The 19,751-nt window shown below is 41.8% G+C and overlaps 1 protein-coding gene across 2 annotated transcripts in view; it reads left to right on the top strand.

The window, feature by feature from the left end:
* fancl (FA complementation group L) overlaps positions 1-19,751 on the top strand; it is a 63,703-nt gene that overhangs the window by 16,800 nt on the left and 27,152 nt on the right. Inside the window, exons 4-5 of one of the 2 annotated variants that reach the window (XM_073051043.1) lie at positions 7,833-7,893; positions 12,811-12,867. The exons of the other annotated variant lie outside the window; for it this stretch is intronic. Coding sequence (XP_072907144.1) covers positions 7,833-7,893; positions 12,811-12,867 — 118 coding nt within the window. The remainder of the gene's footprint in view (positions 1-7,832; positions 7,894-12,810; positions 12,868-19,751) is intronic. 2 annotated transcript variants of the gene reach the window in all.

The following is a 19,751-nucleotide window of genomic DNA, read 5'->3' as shown; positions in this document are numbered from 1 at the left end:
ATCTCCTCTGCACCCTTTCTATGGTTTCCACATTCTTCCTATAGTGAAGCGACCAGAACTGAGCACAGTTCTGCCTAGCCAAGTGGGGTCTGACCAGGGTTTTATATAGAACATTGCTGCAACATTACCTCTCAGCTCCTAAACTCAATCCCACAATAGATGAAGGCCATTGCACCGTATGCCTTCTTAACCACAGAGTCAACCTGCACAACAGCCTTGAGTGTCATATGGACTCGGAACCCAAGATCCCTCTGATCCTCCACACTGCCAAGAGTCTTACCATTAATACTATATTCTGCCATCATATTTGACCTATCAAAATGAATCACCTCACACTTATCTGGATTGAACTGCATCTGCCACTTCTCAGCCCATTTTTGCATGCTGTCAATGTCCCACTATAACCTCTGACAGCCCTCCACACTATTCACAACACATCCAACCTTTGTGTCATCAGCAAAAAAATTCAATCAGGCTCATAAGGCATGACCTGCCTTTAACAAAGCCATGCTGACTATTCCTCATCATATTATGCCTCTCCAGATGTCCATAAATCCTGCCTCTCAGGATCTTTTCCATCAACTTACCAACCACTGAAGTAAGACTCACTGGTCTATAATTACTTGGGCTATCTCTACTCCCTTTCTTGAATAATGGAACAACATTTGCAACCCCCCTATCCTCCAGAATCTCTCCCTTCCCCACTGATGATGCAAAGATCATCACCAGAGGCTCAGCAATCTCTTCCCTTGCCTCCCACAGTAGCCTGGGGTACATCTCGGCCAGTCCTGGTGTCTTATTCAACTTGATGCTTTCCAAAAGCTCCTGCACATCCTCTTTCTTAGAATCTAAATGCTCAAGCTTTTCAGTCTGCTGTAAGTCATCCCTACAATCGCCAAGATCTTTTTCCACAGTGAATACTGAAGCAAAGTACTTGTCTTATCCTCCTGCTCTTCACATACTTGTAGAATACCTTGGGATTTTCCTTAATCCTGTCTGCCAAGGCCTTCTCATTGCCCCTTCTGGCTCTCCTAATTTCTTTCTTGAGCTCCTTCCTGCTAGCCTTATAATCTTTTTGTTCTCTATCATTGCCTAGCTTTTTGAACCTTTCGTAAGCTCTTCTTTTCTTCTTGACTAGATCTATAACAGCCTTTGTACACCACGGTTCCTGTATCCTACTATCCTTTCCCTGACTCATTGGAACATACCTCTGCAGAACTCCACGCAAATACCCCTGAACATTTGCCACATTTCTTCCATACATTTCCCTGAAAACATCTGTTTCCAATTTATGCTTCCAAGCAAGTCCTAAGACTAGATAAGGAGAATCCAATTGAATAATAAAACAAAAAAATTATACTTACTTACTGAGAAAAATGATCCAGTGTTACGTTTAAAGTATGTGAATTTCCGGGGTAATGCCTTCTATAAAACCTATTGGAGTCAGGTGTTCCAATCAATGAGATGAGATTGGAGATGCAGGTGCCCTGCCCTATAAAAAAGACACACAAACTCAGGTTACTGACAGAGCTTGCTCTTCTCATGAAAGATCTGTTTATGCGCATCATGTCTCAACTAAAACAACTTTCAGAGGACCTTAGAAGAAGAATTGTAGAGATGCATGAAGATGGAAAGGGCTACAAAAGTATTTCTAAAGATCTGAGTGTTCATCAGTCCACAAGAAGAGAAATTGTCTACAAATGGAGGAAACTCGGTATTGTCACTATTCTTCCTAGGAGGGGGTGTCCTGCAAACATCATGTCAAGAGCACAACGTGCAATGCTGGGGAAGTGAAAAAGAACCCAAGGGTAACAGCAAAAGTCCTGCAGAAATCACAAGAGCTTACTAAAGCCATGTAACCATTATAAGAAAAACACTGAACAAGAATTGTGTTCATGGCAGGACAGCATGGAGGAAACCATTGCTCTCCAAAAAAAAACATTGCTGCACATCTCAAGTTTGCAGAAGATCACCTAGATGTTCTATAATGCTTCTGGGACGATGTTCTGCAGATAGTTGAACTTTTTGGCAGAAATGCAAATTGCTATGTTTGGAGGAAAATGGATACTGCACACCAACACCAAAATCTCATCCCAACTGTGAAGCATGGTGGAAGGAGCATCATGGTTTGGGGCTGCTTTGCTGCCTCAGAGTCTGGACAGCTTGCAATCATTGAGGGAACAATGAATTCAAAATTGTATCAAGTCATTTTACAGGAGAATGTCAGGATAGCAGTCTGTCACGTGAATCTTAATAGAAGTTGGATAACACAACAAGACAATGATCCGAAAGACAATAGTAAATCAACAATGGAGTGGTTTAAACAGAAGAAAATTATGTTTTGGAATGGCCAAGTCAAAGTCTTGACCTTAATCATATAGAAATGTGGGAAGACGTGAAGCAAACAGTTCATGAAAAGAAACCCGCTGACATCCCAGTGTTGAAGCAGTTCTGTAAAGAGGAATGGCCTAAAATTCCTCCAAGCTGATATGCAGGATTGATCAGTTACTGGAAACATTTGGTTGAAATTATTGCTGTGCAAGTGTGTCACACCAGTTACTGAAAACAAAGGCTCATCTACTTTTTCCAACAAATGCAAGTAATAGTGGATCATTTTTCTCAATAAATAAATGGACAAATATAATGTTTTTTGCACTATTTATTTAATTGGGTTCTCTTCATCAAGTTTTAGGACTTGCGTGAAGATCTGATCACATTTTAGGTCCTGTTTAAGCAGAAATAGAGAAAATTCTACAGGTTCACAAACTTTCTAGCACCACCGTATGACCGTTGGTATTGTGTTTTACATTTTGGCCCCGGAAGAACAGTGTTTCGTTTGACTGTATTCATGGATATTCATGTAGGGTTGACTGATAATAAACTTTATCTTGAGCTTTATTGAGAAACCATCATATATGCAACATAATGGAGAATATCGTGCAATGCTACTGGTATAGAATTGAAAAATAACAATTTCATAATGAATGAAAAATGACTGAGTTTTTAAAGTAATTTTTGAAACATGCTAATTACAGTAGACTGGGTGAAGTAGATTGAACAGGGATTGTATATCAGCTCTGGAAAAGAATGGTGTAGGGAATCACATTTGAAGATAAACTAAAATGTCAGCTAACTCACCACCCATGCCCCAAAGCCTGTCCACCATATACAAGGCAGTGTCCAGGGTTATAAAACCATAAGATATAGGAGTAGAATTTGGCCCAATGAGTCTGCTCCACAATTGCTGATGAATTTTCCTCTCGGCCCAAATCTCCTTGCTTCTCCCCATATCCCTTCATGCCCAGACTACCGTAGATTCCGGATTTTAAGCCGCTACTTTTTTCCCACATTTTGATCAGCTTTGAACACTGCGGCCTTTACTACGGTGCGGCTAATGCATGATTTTTTTTCATGCCGCCAAAAACATTTTGCCTCGTAACAGTAGACCAATAAAATTGATGAGTAGTTCACAGAGGTCCAATGAAATTGTACAATAAATCAAGCGCACTTTCACAATTAAATTATTGTAAATCAGTCATTTGTACTCACCCTTATCAACATGGAAAACACTCGAAGAAAAGCATTGTGCTGCCTTTATGGCAGTTATTTGGTTTATAATATTTTCGCTTAGTAATTCATTTGTTAGTATGTTTTCTGTACTACAGCCCGGAATGCTAGACGTCACATCCGGTTTCACCGCGTCTTGTGGGAAATACCGGTTTGCGATAAACGGGAAGGTGGGGGGGAGCGGCGGAGCCAAAATGCTGCTTTTAAGTTAAAGGCGATCAATAACTTTTCCTGGTAGGCTGCAGTATATATATTTTTACCAGTCGCTAGGAGATATTGGAATGTATATGCAACGTAATTTGTGTGTTACCGATACGTATGTATATTTAAAAGTAGCCGTATTACAGGCACGGTTCGAAAAAAAAGCATTTGCAATATGTATTTGTTTGTTACCGTATGGATTTAATTAAAAGTTAAAAAATCCTCACGTGTAATATCTTTCTGTGTAAATATCTCATATTACAACGTGGGACACCTGCGGCCTAAAATCCGGTGCGGCCTGTACAAGTACAAAATTGATTTTCTTTCTAAAATTAGAGCCAGCGGCTTTTAATCAGGTGCGCTCCGTAGTGCGAAATCTACGGTAATCAAGAACCTATCAACCTCTGCCTTAAATATACATAAAGACTTAGGCTCCAGAGCTACCTGTGGCAAAGAATTCCACAGATTCAGCACTTGCTGGCTAAAGAAATTCCTCCCCGTCTTTGTTCTAAAAGGACACCCCTCTTCTGTTGCTGTGTCCTCTGGTCTTAGACTCTCCTGCCATAGGAAACATCCTCTCCACGTCCACTCTCAAGACACTTTTCCATTTGATAGGTTTCAATGAGGTCACCCCTCATTCTTCTGAATTCTAGTGGATACAGGCCCAGAGCCATTAAACACTCTTCTTTTTGTGAACCTCCTTTGAACCTTCTCCAGTTTCATCACATCCTTTCTAAGAAAAGGGGCCAAAAATTGTTTACTGTACTCCCAAGTGAGGCCTCGCTAGTGGTTTATAAAGTCTCAAAATTACATCCTTGCTTTTATATCCTAATCCTCTTGAAATGAATGGTAACATTCCATTTGCCTTCCTTACCACAGACTCAACCTGCAGATTAACCTTTAGGGAATCCTGCACAATGACTCCCAAGTCCCTTTGTGCATCATTCTTTTGTATTTTCTGTCCATTTTGAAAATTAGTCGGCCCTTTCATTTGTCCTAACAAAGTGCATGACCATTTCCTGACACTACATTCCATCTGCCATTTCTTTACCAATTCTCCTAATTTGTCTATGTCCTTCTGTAGTCTCTACTTCCTCAAAACTACCTGCCCCTCCATGTGTCTTCATATCATCTGCAAACTTTGCAACAAAGCTATCAATTCCATTATCCAAATCAATGACATATAACATAAAAAGAATCAGTCCCTACACAGACCCCTGTGGGACACCACTATTTATCAGCAGCCAATCAGAAAAGGTTCCCTTTATTCCCACTGCTTTATCCCCATTAGAATCTTTCCTGTAATACCACAGGCTTGTAGCTTGTTGAGCTGTCTCATGTGTGGCATCTTGTCAAAGGCCTGCTGAAAATTCAAGTACACAACATCACCCGATTCTCCTTTCTCTATCCTGCTTGTTATTTCCTCAAAGAATTCCAACAGATTTGTCAGGCAAGATTTTCCCTTGAGGAAACCATGCTGACTACGGCCTATTTTATCATGTGCCTCCAAGTACCCTGAGACCTCATCCTTAATGATCGACTCCAACATCTTCCCAACCACTGCGGTCAGACTAACTGGCCTTCCTTTCTTCTGCCTCTCTCCCTTCTTGAAGAGTGGAGTGACATTTGCAATTGTCCAGTCTTCTAGAACCATTTCTGAATTTGGTGATTCTTGAAAGATCATTACTAATGTCTCTACAGTCTTTACAAGCACCTCTTTTGGGACCCTGGGGTATGCACTATCTTATTCACCTTCAGACTTTTTAATTTCCCAAGAAACTTCTCACTAGTAATGATAACTTCACACTTCATAATCCCTGACATCAGGCACTTCCTCCATACTGCTAATGTCTTCTATGGTGAAGACTGATGCAAAATACTTATTCAGTTTATCCACTGTTTACTTGTTCTCCCATTACTACCTCTCCAATATTGTTTTCTAGTGGTCTGATATCCACTCTGGCCTCTCTGTTACACTTTATGTATCTGAAGAATCTTTTGGTATCCTCTTTAATGTTATAGACTAGCTTACTTTGATATTCCATCTTCCCCTACTTAAATGGCTTTTAGTTGCCTTCTGTTGGTTTTAAAAAGCTTTCCAGTCCTTTAACTTCCCACTAATTCTTGCTCTATTATAAACCGTTTCTGTTTTTTATATTGGCTTTGACTTCTGTTGTTAGCCACAATTGTGTCATCTTGCCTTTAGAACTTCCTCTTTGGGGTGTATGTATCCTGTGCCTTCCAAATTGCTTCCAGAAATTCCAGCTATTGCTGTTCTGCCGTCATCCCTGCCAGTGTTCTTTCCCAATCAATTCTGGCCAACTCCTCTCCCATGCCTCTGTAATTCCCTTTACCCCTCTGTAATACTGATACATCTGACTTTAGCTTCTCCTACTTAAATTTCAGGGTGAATTCGATCATATTATAAAGTTCATATTATAATGACTTGTCCCTAAGGGTTTTTTATTTTAACCTTAACCTCTTTAATCAATTCTGGTTAATTGCACATCACCCAATCCAGAACAGCTGATCCTCCAGTGGGCTCAACCGTGAGCTGCTCTAAAAAGCCATCTCGTAGGCACTCTAGAAATTCCCTCTCATGTATTCCACCACCAACCTGGTTTTCCCAATCAACCTGCATATTGGAGTCCCCCATGACAGTTGTAACATTGCCCCTTTGGCATGCACTTTCTATCTCCCATTGTAATTTGCAGGCCACATCCTTACTACTGTTTGGGGGTCTGTATACAACTCCCATCATGGTCTTTTTACGCTTGCAGTTCCTTAGCTCTATCCACAATGATTCAACACCTTCCGACTATACGTCACCTCTTTCTAATGATTTGATTTCATTTTCTACTGACAGAGCAATGCCACCCCCCTCTGCCTTCCTGCCTGTCCTTTTGATACAATGTGTATCCTTGGACATTAAGCTCCCAGCTATAATCGTTCAGCCATGCTTCAGTGATGCCCACAACATCATATATGTCAACCTGCAACTGTGCTACAAATTCATCTACCTTATTCCATATACACATTCAAATATTTTTAATTTTGTCCACGTTTTATGTTGCAACTCACCTTGTTGACTGCAATTTTGCCCTATTAACAGCCGCTCCTCACTACACATTGCCTTTCTTTGTAAACTAGCTACTTCATCTTCTGCACTATCATCTGCGTTTCTGCCTTTATGATGGAGAAAGTTGATCTAACAAAGCTTAGGATGCTCAGCATCATCTATTCAAAGGATTCAAAGCACATTTATACACCTTGAGATTTGTCTGCTCACAGGCAGCCACAAAGCAAGAAACCCAAATAACCCATTTTAAAAAAAATCCTAAACACTCTGCTCAGATTAAATAATTACTGAAAAATAATTTTAGCTACTGTGGAGATTCTAAGCTATATTAGAAAGCTATCACCTTAATGGAAAAGATCAGCAGACATTACACTTTATCTCTTAGTTTTGGTCTAGTGTGAAATGTATGCCATTTTTAAATTAGGTTACAAAGATAACCATAAAGATTTCATTAAATGCCTGTAAGTTTTCAAACATTGGGAATTCAGGTGTTTTATTGTGATGATATAACAGAAAACAACTCTTCAAATTTCCACTTAATATGAAGAGTTAAGATTAGTTAGCTGAAAGTCAGTCATAAAGTCATGGGATCACCAGCATGAAACAGCTTGTACAGACCATGAGAGGAAGTTGGAATACCTGGAGGAACCCCTTGCTGTCACAGGGGAACGTGTAAGCATCACACAGACTGTGCCAGAGGTCAGGATGGAAGCTGAGGGGCAGCCATTCTGCGCCGTTGTGCTGTGCTGTACTGTTCTACGCTGAGTCACTATAAAGTGACCAATATCTGAGAAATTTCACAGCATTAGGTGTATGGTTTCCCTTGCTGCACATTGCTGATATATTGAACAGTTGCCCACATCAGGTACTACTTAGTTGGATGAAAAACTCTGAAATTAGGTATTTTTCTTTCATTCTTTGCCATTTATGACTTGTATGCTACAAAACTTACATAATTTTATTTTTGTTTTTTAATCTGTTGAAGGCTTCAGTGCAGCTGGCAGTTAAACCAAATCTTGCATGGATACCAACACATTGTGAAACAGGTAATGTGCAAAATAATAGCTTCCATTGTGTAATAAAAATTTAGAGGTTGCTATAAATTGCCTCTAGACAATAAAATATATTCAATTATGATTTACCTTACTAAATCAGGAGGAGAAATAGATTTCTTTCTAAAAGTCAACATTTTGCTAATATTATGAAGATTGGCAGTAACAGAAATTTTAAAGGGCATCATCATTTATTGAACTAAGACATGTTGAGCTGAAGTATTTCTTTGCCTGCATTTAGTTTTGCCTGCTGTGCTTTCAACATTGTTGCATCGAAAACTTCAGATGCGAAGAATGTTCAGTGTTGGGACTGTTTCCATGTTCAGTGTTGTGAAGTAAATGGAAAAGTCTGGAGTCATGGATTTGTATAAGTCGGGAACAGGCTCCTTGGCATCATGTCCGACACTAAACCCTTTTGTCCCTATTAGATCCATGTGTCTTGCCTATTCAAGTGCCTGTCTAAATGCCTTTTAAATCTTCTGATTTAATTTGTTTCCTTCATCTCCAACAGTGAGTTTTAGGTATCAACTGCTCTGTGTAGAAAAACTCTCTCCTGAAATTTTTTTAAACTGCTTCCACTCACCTTAAAATTATGCCCTCTTGTTTTTGAAACTCTTACTGTGGGGGAGAAAAATTACTATCTATTATATGTATGCCACTTATAACTTTTGTACCTCTATCGGGTCTCCTTCATCCCAGGGAAGATGAACTTAGCCTATCCACTCTCTACCAGTAACTAAAATTTACCAATTCAGACAACATCGTGTTGAATGCAGGCTAGCTGCATTCTTCCTGTAGTGCAATGAACAGAACTTTTCACAGTACTCTATGCAAACTAACCAATATTTTATAAATTTCAACATAAATCCCAGCTTTTATATTTTTGACTTCACCTGTGAAGGGAAGTATGCCATTTGCCTCCCAATGCTTTCTTTGTCATCTTATAAATCTGCAAAGTCACTTTCTGGAAACTGGACAGAACCCTAAGGTCCTTTTGTTCATCAACATTCCTTGCTCTTTGCCTTTCACTATACCTGTTTTATCGTTTCACTTCTCAAAGAAGGATTAAATTCCACCCGCAAGTGCTCTGTCTATTTCCATCTGTCACCCTGGAGAATCTTCCACTCTATCCAGAACAGCACTACTGAACAACAGACTTGTTCATCATGTCTCCTGCAATCATATCCAAGTTGTTATCTATCACAAACAGCAAAGCTCGCAGTACTAATCCCTATAGCACACCACTAGTCACAGACTTCCAATCAGAAAAACACCAATGCACTCTGAATCCTATCATTATGTTAATGTGGGATAAAGTTAACCAGATCCTTATCCTTTGGAACAGCCTAGTTTTGCAGTTCCTTATCAAATACATACTAACGTACTTGGTCCTTGTTAAATGACTTAAGGCGCAGCAGCGTTGTGTTTAGTACAATTGTTATTAAAGCACCAGGCACCCAGGTTCAATTCCCGGTGTTGTCTGTAAGAAGTTTGTACATTTTCTGGGTGCTCTGGTTTCCTCCCACATTCCAAAGACATGGGGGTTAGACTGTTAATTGGTCCTATGGGTGTAATTCGGCGGCACAGGCTCATTGTGTATTGTATCTCTAAATAACTAAATGAAATCCATACAGGTATATTCTTCAACATAAGATTTTGCAGGTGCTGGAAATTCAGAGTAACACATACAGAATGTTGGAAGAACTCGACAGGTCAGGCAGCATCAATGGAAAGGAATAAAACATTGACGTTTTGGGCCAAGATCCTTCATCGGGACTGGAAAGGAAAGGTGGAGATGCCCCCTTCTCAACTGTGTATTCCTTTCCAGTGATCCTACCTGACCTGCTGAGTTCGTCGTGCATTTTGTATGTGTTACTCAGGTATGTTCTTCCTTTGTAAAAGAAGGGAAATGGAGATAGTCATGGAAACGTAGGCTCGCATTAATATTAAGAAAGCTGTTGGAGAGGAGTTTTAGGGATAGCGTTGAACATTTGGATAAGAATGGGCTAATTGAGGACAGTCAGCATGACTTACAAATTAATTAATTTTTCAAAGCGGTGAAGCGAGTGATCGATGAAGGTAGAGCAGTGGATGTTGTCTGTCAGGATTTTAGTGTCCCTCACGGTGGACTCATTGAGGAGATTGAAATGCATAGGATCCGTGGTGATTTGGCCTTTCGAATTCAGAAATGGCTTGCCCATAGAATACAGAAGGTAGTGTTATGGGGATTATTCTGGCTTCAGTTGTATGACAAGTGATGTCCCACAGTGATCAGTTCTGGGATCTCTGCTGTTTGTGATGACTTGGATGAGAGAGTAGATGGATGGATTAAAAAGTTTGCAGATGACACACATTGGTCGTATTGTAGATAATGTAGAAGATTGCCAAAGTTTACAGCGGGATATAGATCAGTTGCAGACATGGGCAGAGAAATGGTATCAGGAGTATTGCATTAATTTCTGGTTGCCCTAAAAAAGGAAGGATGTGGAGGCTATTGTGAGGATGCACGGGATATATTCCATGATGCTACCTGTAATGGAGGGAATTTACTATAAGAGATTGGATTAATAAGAGTTGTGGAGCCAGATACAGTAGAGTGTTTTAGACGTGTGTGAATATGCAGAGAATGGAGAGAATAGGGCCATGTGTAGGTGGAAGGAATTGAGTGATAGTAGCTTAATTAGTTTGGTACAACATTAGGGACCAGAAAAGCTTTTCCTGTGCTGTGCTCTACTGTTCTATGTTCTACAACATCTAATACCCTGCCTTCATCAACCTTTTTTGGATAACACTTCAAAAACTCCACCAAATTGATCAAAGGCAGAACTTTCCTCCAATAAAGCACTTTGACTATTAACACTCAGATTCTGCCTTGGCAAGTGCACTTAATCCTCTTTTCTCCAATAATTTCCATACCATTATCATAAGGCCTGGCTTGTCCCTGCTGCCCAGAAATTCACCGATTTCCATTTACTTCACTGGGACACACCACATGGCCTCCACAGTATTGTGCTTGCAGTAAGACCATAGGATATCAGAGCAGAAGTAGGCCATTTGGCTCATTGAGTCTGCTCCATTATTCACTCATGGGTTGATCCAATTTTTCCAGTCATTCCCACTCCCCTGCCTTCTCCCCATACCCTTTAAAGCCCTGGCTAATCAAGAACCTATCTATCTCTGCCTTAAATGCACCCAATGACTTGGCCTCCACACCTACTTGTGGCAACAAATTCCACAAATTTACCACCCTCTATGACTAAGTTCTCCCCAATATAATCAACTAAGGACAAATTTAAAACCATAGACACAGCAGTAGACCAAAATCTCCTTTGTGTCTACTTATTACTCAGTAAGATCATGGTTGATCCTGTGCCTTAATCCACATTTCCATCTATTTTGCTTATCCTAAGATACTTGAAGTCCAAAGGTATCGGCACATCCCAACTTGAATATACTCGATGTCTGCGCATTCTTGGTCTTTTGAGGTTAAAAATTCCAAACACCTTCAGCCCTCTGTGCCAAAGAAATTTCTCCTTGTCTCTATCCTAAATGTCATCCCTCCTCCCTTAGTCGAGGGACGATGGATGTCATTTAGGATGGAGACAAGGAGGAATTTCTTCCATACACCATAATTTTGTGCTCTGCAATTGGTGTTGCATTTTACTATGTGTTGTATTCCTTCTCAGAACACTGCATGTTAATGTCTTCATGAGTCATTCCAGACTCCACTGTGTACAAGTTCATCTTATTCAATCTCTCCGACTCTCATCACTCTAGAAATCACAGTACTATGTCCACATTGCGCTGACTCAGATAAGTTTATATTTTTGGTTCAGTGTTGAGAAGCGCACATTACTTTAAATGAGACCTCACAAGAGCCTTATACATTCTTGGCAAGATTTCCTTGTCTCTTGTGTTCCAAAGCTCCTTGCAGTAAAGACTATTTTGCCATTTAATTGCTGTGTACTTGCATGTCATGAGGCATCAAAAAATGATCCAACAAAACACTACATTTTGTCTAATATTAAAAAGGTTTCTGCATTTTCATTCTCTCAGCTTAATGTATACCTCAAAGTTTCCCACATCATATTTGATCTGTCACCTTGCCCAGTTGCCTGTCAGAATTCTCTGCCTTCTCCACACTGCAGCTTTGTAGGTTTGACAAATGTTGCACTCTTGTCATACAAGCTATTAATGTAAAATAGCTGAGGGCACAGAATCTGTTCCTGTAACATTTCCACCCCATTGTTGAATATGGACCAATGAATAAGAAAAACATAGGTTTAAATATTCTTGTTAGAAACACTTAGGGTTCAGCTTTCTATAGTTTTGAAACAATTAACCAGTATAACAAGTTATTATGAGATTCTTTACAGTTCCCTTTGGTTCACTATTCATATTTAATCCAGATCAAAATTTGGGACTTCAGCAGTGTTTTATGTGTGCACAAATGTACAGTATGTATAATTTTTAAAAGAAAAGTCTTTTTGTTCAAATAAGTAACCGTATTTAGTCAAGTATGTGAATTGGTTTGAAGGTGTGAATCTATTTGCAGGCTCATCGTTTAACTCCAGGATATTTCAGGCCAGATAGATCACTGTGAGCATGTTATGTTAGCATCAGAAGCACAGCGACACTTGGGGCCCTGCCCCCAGCAGATCCTCAGACAGTGTTAACACAAAGGATGCATTTCATGTTTTGATGTATCTGTGACTAATAACTCTAATCTAATCTAATTAGGCAATCTGCTAATCTCCATTTGCAGTTTGGGTAAATATGAAAGGAAGGTAATCCTGGGATTTGGTTTTGTTCTGGAACTGAGGCCATAATCTGCTTGAGGTTTAACACTATGTCCACATAGCCACAGCAATTAATGAGAAATCGATTGACTAATTGTTTATTCCTCTCCAGAGACTGCAACAATCCACTGATCTGGTTAGCTTTATGCTGGAGTTTAAAACTGTTCTGGTAAGTAAAACTGCAGGTGAAACTTAAAGCTAGAACGCCATGAAACAATATACTTTTAGTGAACTGTATGCATTATACAGAACTAGCTCAAGTTTATAATTCTGGCTTTTGAGCTCTGATAATAAATACTTGTCTTCTTTAGCACTTTTTAAATACTATTCTAACATCTTTTATTCTGAAGTATTCATAAGCCTCGACGTCAGCAGTTCCCTGCCTGGGATCCACGGACTCCTTGGTTAACAGCAGGGGACCATGGCATATAAAAGGTTGGGAATCTGTGCTCGAGGTTTAAAAGACAAAAAGGCTGATAATATTCCCAAGGTGCAATCAAGTGATCATAGTGGTAGATAATGTTTGGATTTTAATACTCTTTCAAGATGGAACTGGCTAGTATGATTGCACCTTCTTTGGCTCAAACTGAACAGGCAGTCAGGACGTACATTATTTTTCAAGAATCATTTGGAGGAAATTTTGGAAAAGCAAAAGGCTGTTGCTGCCATTTAAAGTTCAGTACCTGATAAACCATACTGTGCAGTGATTTTGCTTAATAACCATAATTTATTATTTGTTTTTAGTTCATACAACACAAAGATTGATCACGCATTTTCAAACAAAAATCATTAATTATTTAGTTTCACAACTCTTATTTATTTAGTTTCATGACTTTTCAAAACTTACTATTCGTATTAATTTATTACCTGCTCTAGAAGAACATGCCCAGAGCTTGATGTGGCAATTTCTTCTGCAAGTTCCTGCTATAGGGTCTTCTAAGATAGTTATTCTCTGGACTATGGGACGTGGTGTGAGTGGTCCAGTAGAGTGGGGAGTTCAGGATTTGGCTCATAGAGGCTTCGGTGAGGAGAGGCAGAGGCTGTAGGTAGATTTTTTTTCATTTAATTTTCCTTCCTTGTTTTCTTTTTGCACAGTTAGAGCAATGGGGATGCCAGGACAGATAGTGAAATGCTTTTGTGCAGGATGTGGTTGGTGCCAGGTGCCAGGGTCTGCAACATTTCTGAAAGTCTCCACCATATCCTGAAAAGGGAGGGTGAGCAGCCAGAAGTCGTGGTACATATTGGTACCAACGACGTAGGTAGAAAAAGGGAGGAGGTCCTGAAAAAGTAATACAGGGAGTTAGGAAGTATGCCGAGAAGCAGGACCTCCAGGGTAGTAGTCTCGGGATTGCTGCCTGTGCCATGCAACAGTGAGTATAGGAATAGAATGAGGTGGCAGATAAATTCATGGCTGAAGAGTAGGAGCAGGGGGCAAGGAGTCAGATTTCTGGATAATTGGAACCTCTTCTGTGGCGGGTGTGACCTATACAAAAGGGGCGGGTTGCACTTGAATCTGAGGGGGCATCAATATTCTTGCGGGCAAATTTACGAGAGCTATTGGAAGTGGTTTAAACTAATATGGCAGTGGGATGGGAACCAGTATGATAGAGCTGAGGATAAGCTAGCAGGTTTTCAAGTAGATGATGGATGTAACATGAATGTTAGGAAGGACAAGCCAATGATTGGGTACAAATGCAGACAGAGCAAAGAGTTAAATTGTACCACAGTCACAAAATTCAAAAGGGTGAACAATACAGGTCTGAGGGTGCTGTACTTAAATGCGCATAGCATTTGGGATAAGGTGGATGAACTCGCTGCGCAATTAAGAGATTGGGTGTTGTGTAATAATTATTAGGGAGCTTAATGTAAAGGAACTCTTCGGAGGCGGTGATCATAATATCAGTATCGCAATGGAATAAAGGGAATTATGCCACAATTATATGGGAGTTGTGGGCGTACTCTACCCAAGCGAGTCGGTAGTCGATGCAGGGATGTAGTGAGCTATCCTTCTTCCACACAAAGAAGAACCCTGCGGCCACCAGGGAGGATGAAGATCAGATAATGCCCACCACGAGATATTCACTGATGTAACCCTCCAATGCTTCTCTCTCTGGCTGGGACAAGTTATACAGCTGACTGGTGGGTAGAGGAACTCCAGGGAGAAGGTCAATAGCACAATCGTATGGTCAGTGTGGAGGCAGGGAAAGGGCCCGTTGCTTACTAAACACTTGTCCCAGGTCGTGGTACTCCACTGGAACCCTGGACAAGTCAGGGGAGCAGACAAGGTCATGGTGGTTTTTACAGGGGAAAGTGCCAACTGTAGACAAGTGGAGTGACAAAATGAACTCCAGCTGGCTAGCTTCCCAGTGGACCAATCAATGTGGGGATTATGGTGGCTTAACCAGGGGTACCCAAGAACTATAGGAGCTTGAGGAGAGGAAATTAGGTTAAATTGTACCTGTTCCTGATGGTTCCCAGAGAGAATCAAAGACAGTGGTGGAGTACAGTGAGTGACTCGGGCCAGAAGTTATCCGTCCAGTGCCTGGGCTTCCAGAGGGGTACTGAACGGCTCCCGAGGAATTCTGACCTTGTCTTCATCCAACAGATTTCCCTCAGCACTGGAGTCCACCAAGAGACAGAGACAGGGACTGCTGGTGGTAGCTTACAGTAGCTTGGATCTGCATCCGGGATTGGGGGACAGAAGGAAATGTTGTCTGACTCACAAGGGTCCCCCTTTCTACTGGTGAGCCCTCCCTTTTGGCAGAAGGGAACAGGTAGCATGAAAATGGCCAGACTGAGTGCAATAGAGACAATCCCCTGCTCTGAATCTCCGGAGTCGCTCTGTGGGGGAAAGATGTTTCAGTCCCAGCTGCATTGGGTCCTCTCCCAGACTTGTGGAAACAGCCGGACCGGGAGCTATTTTAGGAGCGGGAAGAGGAGAGAGGCTCAAGCTGGGAGAAGATGATAAAGCGTGCCGTGGGGTGGCCAAAGGTGTAGGATGACCGGTCCCCTCTCTCTGACATTCTCAGAGTCGGTTATCCAGCCTGGTGGCTAGGGAGATCAATGAATCCAGGGCGTTAGAGCCATCCCTAGCCGCCAACTCATCCTTTACCATGTCACAGAGGCCTTGCCAAAATACCTCCTGGAGTGCCTCATCATTCCACCCCGAGTCAGCCGCTAGCATCCGGAACTCCACGGAGTATTCGGCAACACTGAGTGAGCCCTGATGGAGGGTGAGTAGATGCTTAGTGGCATCTTTACCGTGGATGGGATGGTCAAAAATCTTCCTCATTTCTGAGATGAAGGTGGGGAATGAAGAGCAGGTGTCTGGCTGATTTATCTGAAATCGCGGTGGCCCATGCTAAGGCACTTCCTCGCAACAACCCCGTGATGTAAACTATCTTTGATCTGTCCCTGGCGTACTTGGATGACTGCTGCTCGAACACCAAGGAGCATCGCAGCAGAAAGGCCCGGCACTTCCCCAGATCCCCAGCGGAGGGTTCTGGTTCAGGTACGTGCGGCTCTCTTAGCGGTCGTGTTGTCAACACACGGCGTTGCCGCTACAGGCTGTCCGACAGAGTTCCCGGAGTGGACGGGGTAAGATGAGCGGATACTAGGAGCAAGTTAGGGAATCAACGATCGGGACCATGACAGAGGCTGCTTAACAAAATAAAATTCTACGGCATGACGGGAAAGATACTGGCAAGGATAGAGGAATGGCTGACAGGCAGGAGGCAGCACGTGGGAATTGCAGACTGTCGCCAGAAACAAGGTTGTGATAGTAAGTGATTTTAACTTTACACATATTAATTGGAACTCCTGTACAGTAAAAGGACTGGACGGGATAGAGTTTGTCAATTATGTTCAGTAAGGTTTCTTTAATCAATGCATAGGTCCCAACAAGAAGGAGTGCGATACTACATTTTCTTTTAGGGATGAAACAAGGCAGGTGATAGAACGTTGTGTAAGGGAACACTTTGCGTCTCGTGATCATAATGCCATTAGTTTCAAAATAATTATAGAGCAGGATAGCTCTGGTCCTTGAGTTGATATTCTAAATTGGAAAATGGCCAATTTGGATGACATCAAAAAGGATCTGGCAAGCGTGGCTTGGATTCTGGCAGTGGTGTACTTGTAAATGGGAACCCTTCAAAAGTGAAATTCTGAGAGTACAGAGTTTATATGTTTCTGTCAGATTAAAAGACAAGGATAGCCGGATTAGGGAACCTTTGTTTTCAAGAGATGTTAAGGCCCTGGTTAAGAAGAAGGTATGTAGCAAATATAGGCAGGAAGGGAAAATGGAGGTACTTGAGTGTAAGAAATGTTAAGAGAACACTTAGGAAGGAAATCAGGAGGGCTAAAAGAGGGGATGAGTTTGCTCTGGAAGACTAGGTGGAGGAGAATCCCAGGGGCTTCTACAGATAAATAAGAGCAAAGGGTAGTAAGGGACAAAGTTGGTCCTCTGGAAGATCAGAGTGGTTATTTGTGCATGGAGCTGGAAGAGATGGGGGAGATCTTAATTGGATTTTTGCATCAATGTTTACTTGAGAGATGGACATAGAGCTAAAAGATGTGAAGCAATATAGCAGGGAGGTCTTGGACTGTTTTCAGATTACAGAGGAGGGGGTTTGTTGTCTTGAGGCAAATTAAGGTGAAAAGATTCGCAGGACCTGACAAGGTGTTCGCTCAAACTTTGTCCAGAAATTGCAGGGGCCCTAACAGAGATATTTAACACATTTTTAGCAATGGGTGAGGTGCCAGAGGATTGGAGGATAGCTAATGTAGTTCTGTTGTTTAAGAAGGGCTCTAAGAACAAAACATGAAATTATAGGCTGGTGAGCTTGATATCAGTCGTGGGCAAGTTACCTGAAGATATTCCAAGGGACTGAATATATAAGTATTTTGATAGACGGACTGATTAGGGATAGTCAACATGGCTTCGTACTTGGTATAAAGAGGTCATGTCTAACCACTCTTAAAGGGTTTTTCAAGTAAGTTATCAGAAAAGTTGATGAAGCCAAGGCAGTGGATGTTGTCTACATGGACTTTAACAAGGCATTTGACAAGGTCCCGTGTGGGAGGTTGGTCAAGAAGGTTCAGTTACTTGGTATTCAGTATGAGGTTGTAAATTGGCTTCACTGGAGAAGCCAGAGAGCAGTAGTAGAGGGTTGCCTCTGACTGGAGGACTGTGACAAGTGTTGTGTGGTTTGGATTGGTGCTGGGTCTGTTACTGTTTGTCATCTATATCAATGATCTGGCTGACAATATGGGAAACTGGATCAGCAGATTTGTGAATGACACCAAGACTGGGGGTGAAGTGAACAGTGAGGAAGGCCATCGTGGCTTGCAGGGGGATCGGGACCTACTGGAAAATAATTCCTTAAAGGTTGCATTACAGGTAGACAGGGTCATAAAGAGAGTTTTTGGCACATTGGCCTTCATAAATCAAAGTATTGAGTATAAAAGTTAGGATGTTAATTTGAAGTTGTAAAAGATGTTGGTGAAGCCTAAATTGGAGTATTATGTACCTACCTACAGGAAAGATATCAATAAAATTGGAAGAGTACAGAAGAAATTTACAAGGGCATAGCTAGGATTCGAGGACCTGAGCTTTAGGGAAAATTTGAATAAGTTTGGACTTTATTCCCTTGAGTGTAGAGGAACAAGGAGCAATCTGGCAGAGGTATACAACATGATGTGGGGTATAGATAGTGTAAATGCAAGCAGGCTTTTTCCACTGACGTTGGGTGAGACTAGACCTAGAGGTTAAAGGTGAAAGGTGAGCTGTTTAAGGGGAATATGAGATGGACCTTGTTCACTCAGAGGGTGGTAAGAATGTGGAACGAGCTGCCAATGGCAATGGTGGATTCGAGCCGAGACCTTTCGGCAGGACTGGGGAGAAAAGACGAGTGGATTTAAAAGGTGGGGGAAGGGGAGTTAGAAACACAAGATGATAGGTGAAACTGGGAGGGGGAGGGATGAACTGAAGAGCTGGGAAATTTATTGGTGAAAGAGATGCAGGGCTGGAAAAGGGGGAGTCTGACTGATAGGAGAGGACTGAAGGCCTTGGAAGAAAGAAAAGGGACGAGGGGCACCAGAGGGAGGTGGTGGGCAGGCAAGGAGATAAGGTGAGAGAGGAAAAGGGGATGGAGAATGGTGAAGGGGAGGAGGGCATTACCGGAAGTTCAAAAAATCCATGTTCATGCCATCAGGTTGGAGACAACCTAGACGGAATACAAAGTGTTCTTCCTCCAATCTGAGTGTGGCCTCATCATGACAGTAGAGGAGGCCTTGGATTGACATATCAGAATGGGAAGTGGAATTAAACTGGGTGGCCACTGGGAGATCCCGCTGCTTCTGGTGGATGGAGCATAGGTGCTTGGCGAAGCCCTCTACCAATCTACATCAGTTTCACCTATACACAGAAAACCACACTGGGAGCACCGGACACAGTACGAGACCCCAGCAGACTCACAGGTGAAGTGTCGCCTCACCTGGAAGGAGTCTTTGGGGCCCTGAATGGTGGTGATGGAGGAGGTGTAGCACTTGTTCTGCTTACAAGGATAAGTGCCAGGAGGGAGATCAGTGGGAAGGGATGAATGGATAAGGGAGTTGCTTAGGGAGCAATCCGTGTGGAAAAGAGTGGGGGGGGGGGGGGAGGGAAAGATGTGCTTGGTGCTGAGATCCCGTTGGAGATGGTGGAACTTGTGGAGAATTACTCACTGGACTCGGAGGCTGGTGAAGTGGTAGGTGAGGACAAAAGGAAACCTATCCCTGGTAGGGTGGGAGGAGGATGAGGTAAGAGCAGACGTGTGTGAAATGGAAGAGATGCGGTTGAAGTAGTGTACACAATTTGTATTGCTTTATCTTTCATTGTGGTCACTTTTTCCTCTGATGTATCTTGGTCCATCCAGAAGGATCAGAAATGCTTTGAAAAGTTGTAAACATCTTTGAAAAAGGCCTTTCAACAGTAAATCACACTTTACGTGAAGTTTATGTTCTGGTTGTTTTTCTGAACCTTGCAGAATCCAATCAGGATTTGTTAAACAAAAG

This window comes from Hemitrygon akajei, chromosome 7, assembly GCF_048418815.1.
Source record: "Hemitrygon akajei chromosome 7, sHemAka1.3, whole genome shotgun sequence".
Classification (NCBI taxonomy): Eukaryota; Metazoa; Chordata; class Chondrichthyes; order Myliobatiformes; family Dasyatidae; genus Hemitrygon; species Hemitrygon akajei.
Note: the sequence above shows the minus strand (reverse complement) of the source record. Positions and strands in the feature narration are given on the sequence as shown.